Source organism: Dioscorea cayenensis, chromosome 10, assembly GCF_009730915.1.
Source record: "Dioscorea cayenensis subsp. rotundata cultivar TDr96_F1 chromosome 10, TDr96_F1_v2_PseudoChromosome.rev07_lg8_w22 25.fasta, whole genome shotgun sequence".
Lineage (NCBI taxonomy): Eukaryota > Viridiplantae > Streptophyta > Magnoliopsida > Dioscoreales > Dioscoreaceae > Dioscorea > Dioscorea cayenensis.
This window is the reverse complement of record NC_052480.1, coordinates 342,127-355,020: the sequence shown is the minus strand read 5'-3', so window position 1 is coordinate 355,020 and position 12,894 is coordinate 342,127. Positions and strand designations below refer to the sequence as shown.

Here is a 12,894-nt window from a genome sequence, read left to right as displayed (position 1 = left end):
CTAGTTCAGATTACAAGTCAGCGATGAAGGGGAGGGGCATTTATATATTTATGTGTTTATAAAAAAATAATTTTTTTTTAATAAAAGTCATAAAACCACTGTTTATCTATTTTTATTTTAAAAAATAAGAATTAATTTTTTGAAAATATATCATGGTGTATCTACTTTTTTATTTTTTTTTTAAATTATTTAAATTGCTTTTTACAAAGGGAACAAATAACAGTCATCTCATTAAAAAATATTAAAAAATAAATAAATACAGTAGTATATTAATTATGAGGGTCTAACAATTACCTAAAGGTATAATTATTTAAATTATGGAAATAAGTATGGATGTTTATTATTATTATTATTTTTAATATTATGTATATCAATCTAGAAATAAAACGAGAGTGAAAAACTGGTGTTTTGCTTTTTATGGATGTGGGTCCTTGTGGACCTGGTCATAATGATTTGGTTTGATGGAACGTTTTGTTTTAATATATCATAATATAATAGGAGCAGTTCAATACCGAATTTAATGTATTTTATAATTTATTTTATTAAATTTAGAAAGAATAATGATTTTATTTTATTTTTTAACTTTAATTATGTCACAAAGGAGTGATATTGACTAAAATAATAAGATGGGGACCACAATCAATGAGAGGTTAGGATGATGCTTTTCAGTGAAATGGTTTTGTGTGGCTTAAATTGTTTATTAATTGATATTAAAAGCGGCTTTAGCTGATTTGAGTTTCATGAAATATGCTCACAAAGGAAATAAGTTTTTATTTATTTATTTATGGGTTCGAAAAAAAAAAAAACTTTTAAGTTTTGTCTATTTTTTTCCCTACAAGATTTTTTTAAATAAAACATGTATACCAATGCTTCATAATTAAAATACACACATATTTATATGAAATACAAAAATAAAAAAAATATAGTCAAACAAATAGAATAACAAAAGTATAAATAAATTATAGACATGAATGCTTCATTATAATTATAACTTGTTTAAAAGTAAAATTTTTATTCAATAAAAAAATAATTTATTTATGGTCCAATTTAAATAATATCATAAACAATATTTGAACTCTAATGACATTAATTAACAATATTATTTAAATACTTTATATCTAGCCCTATTGTTTTGCCGTAATACTTTGACCCTAATTTTTTTTATTATTATTTTTAAATAAAATGAATAAATTACTGTTTATTTTAGCTATTACTGTTTTGTAACAATACCTTTCTGAGCCATAATTATGAAAAGACATTCGTCAAAAAAAAAAATATTATGGAAAGACATCACCTTATATCTAACCCTCTTGAATGCCAAAATGTGGATCCAAAGCCATGAAGAAGTTGCAACAGCTATTGTTCACATATATGTATTTCGATGCAGATGTGAGAGCTCTCTAGTCAATTCATGTTTGTTTCCCCGGCTGTTTTGAAAGATCACCACTATAATATTTTGTAGTTTGGTTTTAAAGAAAAACAAACTATGAAACAAATGTTTACATCTCTTTACTAAAGATTTAATTAAATAGTTATGTTTATAATCATGCATGATAAGGTATTCAAGGACGGGTATTTTTTATTTCTTTATTTATTTTTATTTTGCAAGTGGTTTAAAACCTTTTAGAGGATATTTCTAGAAATATGTTTTTTTTTTTTTGAATTTGTGGTTTATTTTTTTAAAATATATATTTTTTGAGTTAACGAATTGCAAACAACTTGTTTTTGGATCATTTAAATCAATTAAAGTAGTAAATAATAATGGACTTATATATTATTCTTGTTTGGTGTTTCCAAATCCATGGTTTTACTTATCTATAAAAATTTATATTAATTTAATAAGCATTATTTATTCATTTTAATTATTATAGAGATAAACTACAACCACCCGCACATATTGTTCATGACATTATTTAATGGAGAGGAAAGATTCATCTTCCAGGCTATTCATTTACGTTGATTGGGTTTCGCCAAGAGCCACTAAATAATCCTCTCTAAGAACAAAGCCTACAATTAACTTGAGTTTCATTAGTAAGTAGTCCATTAAAGTGGTGGAAGTTTTCAAATAACACTTCAATTAAAAATTTTTAATTTTATGTGTTAAGTTATAAATAGAAAATGTCAAATCAGTGATCATTTTTTTAATAAAAGTAAAAAAATTTAAAAAACTGATGAAAATGAAGTTTTGCTCATTATTTCATGTAAGGGTGAGATTACTTTATATTTTATTGAGCTTATAATTATTTTACATTATAATTTTTTTTTAAAAAATTATAAACCATAAAAGAGAAAAAAAATTATATATTTAAATAATAATAATAATATAATATTAAAAAAATAAAAACATAAAACATAAAAACATTAAAAAAATAATAAATAAATAAAAATGGGGTTTCACGTTGTTGAAGTGAGACCGAAATTTTAAGTGGCCACTTTCGCACTTCAACCTTCACTTCAATGAACCAAATAAATAAAAATGTCATATCCACTCTTACTTTCGTCACTTGAGTCCTCTTCCGACCAACTAAACACGATCTTAATGTTCATAAATAGCTCCTCGAGTTGATGTTATAATTGTCCTTGCAAAACAAGTTTCAACAATGGCCATAATTTGAAGTCATACCTTAGTTTACTGTTGTTGTTGTTGTTTTTGGCTTTTTTAAATAACAGTTCTTTTAAGAAGTGCTTTAAAGTTAGTGTTGGCCACCAAAAATTAATCAGTAAATAAACAAATAAAATAAAATGCCGCTGGACGTGACATGTCACACACAACTGTTTGGTTGATTCACCACCATTCAAAATACCAAGGTTTGTGGACGTGCATGATTATCTTAGATACTCAAGCCTTGCCATCCGGGGCCCTCACTGGACCCTTTGTCCATGATTATTGGTTGAAGATAGTGAATAATTGTCCTCGCGTAGCTGCTGACCCTTAATTTCTTCGCTTAAAGATAAAAAAATTATTTTGAGGGCATCAAACCTTAATATATATACTATGACTGCAATGCTTTGTCTTTCTTTGGACAAGCCCATGTGAATTTCTCTTTCACCCTTTTTTAAGTGGTTGCTTGTGGCCAAACTGCAGTTGGACATATACATGTGATAATATTCCAAAGCATTTAATTACGCCAGGAAATACAACGTTGTTATCTTTCATTTAAATTTGCCCAGAAAGACACATAGAATAAATAAATAAATTAATTAACGAACAAACATAGGAGAAAATCTGGAGCATTGATCCACTGCTTTCTTTTGTTAGTTTATATGAACACCAAACTTAATGCTCTGAAGATTGCCAAGGCCCAATTCTGGAAGCCCACAAAAGTTGTTTATATACACAATATTTATAGTCCACTAAAATAAATTCCCTTTTTATTCATCAGTTGTGAATATATAATAATAACAATAATTAATATGGTGGCATCAATACTGATAATTAAAGTACATAATCAACAACATTGCAATTTGCAAACAAACAAAAGAGAAATTTTTATTTTATTAAACCAGACAATGAGGCAGGTTTTATTGTTGGTCTCTAGGCTTACTTCTTGCAAACGATCCCATGACCATTAATGTCACTCCCACACTTGATCACATTAGCCAGTTCTGTGGCCATGGCAATAATGCCCTCACCGCCACCATTGAACCTTGCAACAGCGCAGTCAGTGGTGTAAAGCCCGGAGGATGAGAACTTATCCACACCACCCATTAATGGCATGCTGGAACTCATCTTGACTCTGCTAACATAGTTGTCTTTGTAGGTCTGACCCAGCACACCATCCACTTCTTGAGTGAGTGAGTTGAACTTGAATGCAAGCTCAAGGTGGGCGAAGCAATCATCAGCAGTAACCCCATAGTGGTGCACTCGTGACTCCTCCTCGGTGATAGGTACCACGTTGGCCTGGACTTTGAACATCCCATCAACCTCCACTATAACTCCATTAGCATCAATTGAACGGGTTATGGTCACTGTTGGCTCAGTGGGTGCTTGCCATTTGGCACCTTCCTCTGTGGGTAATAAGACTTGCTCTCCATTCAAAGAGATGATGAGATGGTCCTCTGCACTGTTCCATATTGAGGTCTTTTTAGCTCCGACGTAGAGTTTGTGGCTGTGGAACAGGACGGCGATTGATTGCACCCAGGTGAAGTCACGCTTCATCTCAGCGTTCCGGCGTCCAATGAAGTGGCCATTGATGTGGAGGTGGGAGTCTGAGAGCAAGCAGAAGTCCTTGTCCTTCTCTCCGTGGAAGTAGAAGGTGATGCCATCACCACCTACGAAACGTGGGTCTTGGCATACACCACCTGGTTTGTCACAATCTGCGTTGTTTGATTGACATATATATATATATATATATATATATAATATTGTTATCAGTTAAATATTAATTATTGATCAATTAATTAATGCACGTAGTACTCCAACTATGGGATGGAAATATTGTTTGATCTTCAAAATTCAGGTAGTACTTACAGCAGACAGGCTTGCAGGCTTTGCAATCTATGAAACAGGATCCTGGGCAGGAAGGTGGGCAATGTTGTTGCCCGCTGCAGTAAGGGTACATCTTCCTGTCGCACTTCACTGTTTTCGTTCCACCGCCACCATTGTTGCCGCCCCCGTTATTACCACCACCATTGTTGCCACCTCCTGAGTTGCCTCCACCATTGTCGCCACCTCCTGAGTTGCCTCCACCATCATTGCCATTGCCATTTCCATTTCCATTTCCATTGCCATTGCCTTTGCCATTGCCATTTCCGTTGCCATTGTTATTGCCATTTCCATTCCCATTGCCTTTGCCATTATTGCCATTATTGCCATTGTTATTGCCATTCTTTCCTCCCTTATTCCCTCCATTACCATCTGCAGCCATAGCTACGACCAAGAGAAGAACGAAGAAGATCAAAGAAACCCACAATTGTGAAGATCTTGATCGTGCCATTGGTGTTTTGATAAGTTAAGACTGGTTTAATTTTTCATGTTGGAGACGACAGCCTCCCTAACCTTCTTATAGACTGATTTGCATGAACGAGGATAGAGCGTCATAGGTGGTGATGACTCTCACGTGGGACGGTGGCTTGGAGGAAAATTGGGATCATGTCTACTATTTTCAATCCTCTACGTAACTATGCAACGAAGCAAGTATTCCTTTACGTATCTTTCAGCTTGAGTACATGAATTAAAAGCATAGCCATCCCATCTAACAGGCACTTATAATCTACTTATCATTTGCTTTCCTGAGAAGAATAGAAGAGTAACATCGTCGAAGGTTTTCATTTTCTTACTTTTATTAATGGTTGTCCAAACACACACGAGGAGGAATATTTTATATATATTTTAATCCAAAGTCAGAGACTCAGAGTAAGTAAACAACTAATTGTTGAGTCGGCTGTTTAAAAAATCCAGATTTTAGACAATTTGGCCATGTGATCTGTGATTGAAAACGATCCCCAGCATGTGTGCGATCGCATACTCCGGAGGAATCTCTCCATCATTTCTTCTTTAATTGTTATATTGCTTCCTAGTACTCTTTTCCGTTGTTTTCGCATCTTTTATATAATAACTATTTTAAATTTTAAAATATAAATATAAATAACTAGAAATGAACAAAAAAAATTCCTCCAAAGTTCAGATATTCACAAAAAACCCCATGGCTTTGAATATTCCCAAAAGATCATTCCTTCTTCTGACAGATTTTTTTTCAGACCTTTCATATAAAAGTGATTGACGTTGACATAAATGTAACATATATTAACTGGTCTGACTCTCAGTTTTTAAGCGAAAATATCAAATTTTAAGCGGAAACCCATAATTTTAAGCGAAAAAGTCAAATTTTAAACGCAAATGTGTTATATGTTAAGTTAAAACTTATATAGTTAAGCAAAAACACCAAATTTTAAGCGGAAACTAATAATTTTAAGCGGGAAGTACATGTTGTAAAATAGAATAAACTAACAGAGTAAGCTGCATTAATTGAAAAGTACACTGTCAAAAAAAGGAGGGACTGTCTGGCAAATTCAAATGTTAGAGTGTCTGTCTGGGATGTTTTGAAACTTTCAGGAACTAAAAAATAATTTTCCCTATAAATAAATAAATAAATAATTTTTTGGACTAGTTTTATGGATTTTTTTCTCATTAAACTCGGGTTCTTTTTACCGGCCATCAATCAGTACCTTTTCCTTTTTTTTTTCTATTTTTTGAAAAAGTGAATAAATTATCAAAACCATAATTTGATCACCAGCGATGACACTGGCTAAAGAAAAACACAAAAATAATCGAAAAACCAAACAATCACACAAGAGGGAAACCCCAACAATAAAAGAAACAGAAAAAGAACAACAAATAGATAGAGGCCAAGAAGAAGGTACCCCTTAGAGGGGTGAGAAGAAACTGCCAGTTAGAGACACATGACGTAAAAGATGCGTATACTTGATGTTGTTGTTGGAGTCACCAGGAGCATTAGTGTTGGCGAGCTAGGATCCCGCAAATGAAAGACTGCGTTTGATGCAAGAATAGACTACTCCAGCTGAGCCTGAATTTGGTCAGGGGTTGCAAAAAAACCAGGCGAGAAGCATACGGTCAATTTTACAGATGATAGTAATGAAATCAGAGACAGTAAGTTACGACTTTTCTTTTCAGCCTAAATGGCCCAGTAAATAGAATAGATGAATAAATTTCCTAGAAGCATGTGCCTATACACCCTGTCCAGGACCCAAGAGCTCCACATGTCCCTCAGCGTGTTGGGAAGAGAATGAACTCCAAAGGCAACACAGAAGTATGCCCAAATCCGGAACGTGAGAGGACAACTAATCATAAGATAATCAACAATTTCACATGCCGAGTGGCAGAGAACACAAGTTGTAGTAGCGGTCTTGTTGCACCTTCTACGAGCTAGATTTTCTAGTGTGAGAATTTTATCATTTAAAGCTAGTCAGAAGAAAATCTTCACTTTCAGAAGAATTTTATCATTTTATTTTTAAAATTGTTAAATAAATCTAGTTGGATATATATATAATATGTGCTATCCACTGCTATTACTCTTAAAAATGAAAATATTATACCAAAATTAATAAATACCTACGGATTAAACAACTATATCTTTCAATTTCTATGATTTATGCAGCTGTTTTATTTTTTTTATTTTTAACAAAGGTGACGCATCACCCTTATCCACCTTTTAAAAAAAAAAAAAAAACATCACCCCATTAAAGGATTATCAAGGACCTAGTAACTAGCTGCCCACATGTAATTATTTTGAAACAATTTTTTTGCAATATATATATTGAAACAAATTCAACTCAATGAGATAAATAATATCATGTGAAATAAATAAAGTCCGATTTATTTTTTGAAAGCAAGAAGATATGAAGGGAAAACAAAATTAATATTATGACTTTATTCTGCTAGTAGGTCAGAGAAAACAAAATTCTTACTATTGATAATCTATTCAAAAAAGGTTGTAATCCTAATGTCATTGACACATGCATTCTTTGTCATAATAACTCAGAAACAGTGGAACATCTTTTTCTTGATTGCAAATATGCGGAGCGTATTTGGTCCTTCTTCAGACAAAACCTTGATATTGAGTCTTCCCCATCCTCAGTATCTAATATTTGGACCATTTGGATCCCCTCATTAATTTCCTCTCGTCGGAACCTGGGGGACCTATGTTCTAGAGCCATAATCTGGAATATTTGGCTTGAACGAAACAATCGCATTTTTAACCTTACTTGTCTACCTATTATTTCAATTTTATACAAGTCTGCTAATATTTTGCTTTCTTGGCTTTCAACAGATTTAGAGAACCTTCATCAGGATACCACGGAGGCCACTCAGAGGATCAAGCGCTCTCTCAACTTCCTGGGCACTAGACCCACTGATTTCATCGGCGATTCGGTGCACGACTAGCGATCGGGAGTAGTCCTCCTATCCTTATTCTTTGGGCGAGCCTGTGTCTCCGGGACGGTTGACTTCACCGTCCCAAACTTTGTCTCATTTTTATCTTTCTTTCTGTCTTGATTTTTGCTTCACTGCTTTTCCTCATCCCCGGTGAGAATTTCGGTTTATTATTTTATTTTTAGACTTTTTGTTCGCGACCTTTTCATCTGTACTTCGCTTTCCTTCTTTTTAATAAATTAGTGGTTTATCCACTTTTATTCATATGAAGGAAGCTTCTTTGAATAAACCAATATTTTAGTAACGTAGTAAATACGGTTAATTTAAATTTAATTCAGATTTAATTTATTTTAAGTTTAAAATTAACTCTAATTGTGTATAATTTGTTCAATTAAATTAATGTTAATATTAATTGATGTTTTAGATTCAAGTGTGAATTATATACTTATATATATATATATATATATATATATATATATATATATATATATATAAAGACAATTGATAACATAGGTTTTTAATCTATTGTTCTAACACATATCATGCACACTGACACAAAATACCAAATAGATTAAATGCCTTTTCATCAATTCATTTTGGTTTTTATTTTTTTTTATTTTTATTTTGCTGTGAACCGCCCTGCTTGTAATATATATGGATATAAATATTTTATGTTCATATTATATTTATGTGATTCAATGAAAATTCATAAATTCCACATTTACCACCTCAGGTGTATGTTTGTGTGGATTTATTCATAACTTCACAGTGATAAAGCTAAGAGGAAAAATATTGATAATCGAGCTTATAAATGAACAGTAAAACATTTAAACACTTTAATCAACAGATACAAATGCCACACTTATTCCATGTATCCTTATTCGAACACACATACATGCACACATGCATATGCATATATTATATATGCATGTGTTTTTGTTTGGACATATACTTTGATTGTTTTACATGCAGATCGAGCTTAATTTTCACTACTTCTTGCAAATAATCCCGCGGCCACTAACTCCGCTACTGCAAGTTATATCAGCCAGCTCCGACAACTGGCCGGCTGTCCCGGCCGGCGGGCCTCGCACGAACCGTGCAACAGCACAATCAGTGGCATAGAGACCGGACGCCAAGAACTTATGCTCACCGCTCATGATGGGCATATCAGATGACATCTTCACTCTGCTAACATACCCTTCTCTGTAAGTTTGACCAAGAACACCATGCACATGGCTGGTGAGAGAATAGAACTTGAACCCAAGCTCAAGATGGGCAAAACAGTCATCAGCCTTGATGCCATAGTTGTGCACTCTTGACTCTTCTTCAGTTACAGGAACCACACTGGCAGTGATCTTGAACTTTCCTTCAGCTTCCACTGTGATGGCATTGGCGCTGCTGGACCTAACAATGGACAGTGCTGATGTCTGCCACTTTGCATCTTCCTCCCTTGGGAGAACAATGGGCTCACTGTCAAAGGAAATGGCGAGGTGGTCCTCGGCATCATCCCAGGTTGAGGTCTTCTGAGCTCTGATGTAGAGCTGGTGGTCCTCAAAAAGAACCAAGATGGATTGAACCCAAGTGAAGTCTCTTTTCATCTCTGGGTTCCTTCGGCCAATGAAGTGAGCGTTGATGTGGAGGTTGGAGTCTGAGAGCAGGCAGAAATCCTTGTCTTTCCGGCCATGGAAGTAGAAGGTTATGCCATCACCACCGATGAAACGTGGGTCTTGGCACACCGCACCACCCTTGTCACAACCTGCGCGCATTAAAATTAATCATACATCTCTCTCTCTCTCTCTCTCTCTCTCTCTCTCAATATATATATATATATACTCATATGATAATAATAAAGATATATATGAATAATCCAATTCAACTTACTGCAGACTGCACGACAGAGTTCACAATCAGCCATGCAGGACCTGGGACAAGCAGCTGGGCAGGTGAACTTGCTGCCACGGCACATTGGATAACCATTCTTATCTTTGCACTTCACTTGCTTGGGCTTGTATGGTTGAGCCTCCACCATGACAAAGAGGAGGATGGCTATTGCCATAATTCTCCACAATGAAAACCTTGCCATAATTGGAGCTAATTGACTTGAGTTTATGAGTGGGGTGAAGAGAATGTTGAGGCTCAAGCTCCTTATATAGAGATCAAGGTTGAATATTATATATATGCTCTGGTTTGCGTTTTTCATTTCCAAGTAAATATAAATATAGAATTTGGTTGACTTGGCATGTGACATGTGATATATTTTTTAAGGTCAAAGTTGCATGTGATTTTTCCAAAGGGTACGGCGTAGACTTTGTTTGTATGAGTTTGGATCTGTTGAGCTTTTTCATACCTTCATGATGCTCGGATCTAGTTGGCTGTGATTCAGAAGCATATGCATGCATGGGAGGCCAGAGGTGGTGGAGATGGTTACGTAGAAGTGCAACAATGATCATGCATGTGATGGGCTTGCGCCTCGTTGAATCATGAGTACTTATCTTAATTTCTTTTTAATATTATATTACCGTCAAGCATAGTAAACGCCATTTTAAGAATATATATTCAAGAGCACCATGTGTTTTGCAGTTTCTTTAAGTCAACTAGTTGAGAATTAGTTTGTATAGCTGGCATACTTTTTTTTTAATAAATATGTATAAATCATAATTTTATTAAAAAAAATGAGCAACAAGAAATAAAATAAAATAAAAGATAAATCCTCTCATCAGAAGTGAGGAATAGAACTAAGAACAATAGAAAAATACAAAGAAAAAAAAGCTGAAAAGGCGGAAGACATCATCTGGTCCCTTAGACCTACCCAAACTATCAGAAGGAACAACTACTCCTGCGCAAGGTTAGGGTTAGAATTCGCATACTGTCTAAATTTTTCTTTTAATGAAAGAAGCATTGTTAATTTATCTCCAGCCATTAGCCATATATATACTTTTGTTTTAATATTCCTTCTAGATGTGTTGGCCGCATGCCTCTTCAATTTTCTTTGATGTAACCAAAGTAAGAGGACTTCTATATATGCTGTGGGTGAGCTTAATTAAATTCAGATTGAATGTAAAGTTTCAAATGGTGACATACAATATATATATATATATATTTATATGTTTGCGGCTCTGATTTAAAGTTTGGAATTTTTATCCTTGAGAGAATAAAGTGGATAAGTCTTATTCATTGAAAAATTTTAAAATAGTAAACACTAGTTAAAGAATATGTCGGGGTCTGCAATATTCTAGCTAGGATCAAATCTTCATCTTGTTGTTTGTTTTTGATAACAAGATTCTTGCCATGCATAACCTACAAAGAGAAATTGGAGAAGTAATGGGAGAATATTCTTTATATTTATATCCCATTCATAGCGACTCTATCAATCACGTTTAATTCGTTACTACTTTTGTATATATGAAAAGGTTTGCCATCATTTTTTTAAAAAACTTTTTTAAGCTCTTCTCATCATCAAACATAATACAAGGTCTAAGGTGTTCATAATAAGTTTTAGTGTCTGATTTCTTTAATTTCTTATATCTGAGTTTGCATTTAATTATGCTTTAGAATCATCTGTAAATATATATATATATATAATTTTTTTATAAATATGGATAAATCATAATTTATTAAAACTAAAAACCATAATTATATTTATAAATTTTAGTTTACGCAAATTGATCATATATGACAGTAATTCTCTTATGTAATGGTTTTTTCGTGAAATAATTATTTTTTCTAAAAATCAAGTAGAAATGTGGAAAAATTATGTAGTATTTAACTTTCTTAACTTTATTAATATTATCCCATAAATAAATTGAAAATGAGCATTATTCTTAGTGGGTTAATTTTGGTTATAAGGTGCAGAGACATGAAAAATGGACTTCATATATAAGAAATTCAAAGGGCTCTGCAATCTTTGACTATGCACTTATCACAACTCCAAAGGACTACTCTTTCAGTCTTTTTGACTTCTACATATTAAAAGAAAATATCATGCTAAAGTTTTATAGTTGTAGCTAGGATTGACTGAATAAAACTCTATAGTCTATATATGCTTATATGTATGCAAGAACTTTCTGCAAAGTTGATGTTCTATATATATATATAAAGTTTATATTAAAGCCAAAATACAAATATCTTTATCTCTACAAACATCTTTCAAGGCCTATCACATATATTCTCCAGCAAAATCTCTTGCAAATCTTTCTCTTTGTTCTCTAGTGCGCGCGCGGAATATCTCACCCCAGGATCAATGTAAACCATATATAAATATATATATATGTAGTATAAATATATTAAACAGTATCATTAGCTAGCTAGGCTGAAAGAATTTCCACACATTTTGCAAACACCACAAGTGATTAATTAAAATATTTTTGGCAAAAGGGATGAAATTAAAATTTAGCTGTCGCTATTCGGAAGATTTTATGAGATTTCAGTTGTCTGGAAGAAGACGAACACTGATCATAAAACACTAGTCATAGCTTTCATTCTTGTTGTCCATCCACTTTAACAGCACTTGGAAAAAAACCAACATTTTGTCACAATGTGATGAGATGACATGACATGACTGCTATATATATATATATATATATATGCTCTTATGCTTCATCATTTCATTATTATATTTGACAAAAAAAAGTATGCATTAAATATAATATTAATAGGTGCTATAAATTAACATATTCGCCGTTTGAGCATGAAGCCAATAAAAGCAGATTATAGAACATAATAAAAATATTTAATAATGGGGAAAATAATTTCTGCCATAAAAAGGCAAAAAAAATAAGTGGAGATTAGAAGAATACCACCATAATCATCTATGTAAATCATTTATTTTTATAAAATTCACCGATGCTGTAATTATTTTTTTATAAAAATAAATAAACTACAGTCTACAGAATTATTATAAAAAAAATAATAAATATAGAACCAAGCAGAATCTAAAATAAATTATTAAAAAAAATAAGACCAGAATATATGGTAATGTTCTCCTAATCTTTGTTTATTCTTTG

The 12,894-nt window shown here is 32.9% G+C and overlaps 2 protein-coding genes across 2 annotated transcripts; both read right to left on the bottom strand.

The window, feature by feature from the left end:
- Positions 1-3,430: 3,430 nt before the first annotated feature.
- Positions 3,431-4,868, bottom strand: LOC120270711. Its single transcript, XM_039277785.1, has 2 exons — positions 4,472-4,868; positions 3,431-4,317 (listed from the first exon to the last, which is right to left on the bottom strand). The coding sequence occupies exons 1-2, from the start codon at positions 4,866-4,868 to the stop codon at positions 3,542-3,544; spliced, it is 1,173 nt and encodes a 390-aa protein (XP_039133719.1). The 3' UTR covers positions 3,431-3,541.
- Positions 4,869-8,741: 3,873 nt separating this feature from the next.
- LOC120270970 lies at positions 8,742-9,990 on the bottom strand. Its single transcript, XM_039278062.1, has 2 exons — positions 9,773-9,990; positions 8,742-9,647 (listed from the first exon to the last, which is right to left on the bottom strand). Exons 1-2 carry the CDS (start codon positions 9,972-9,974, stop codon positions 8,881-8,883), a joined length of 969 nt encoding a protein of 322 aa, XP_039133996.1. The 5' UTR covers positions 9,975-9,990; the 3' UTR covers positions 8,742-8,880.
- Between the last annotated feature and the right edge of the window lie 2,904 nt (positions 9,991-12,894).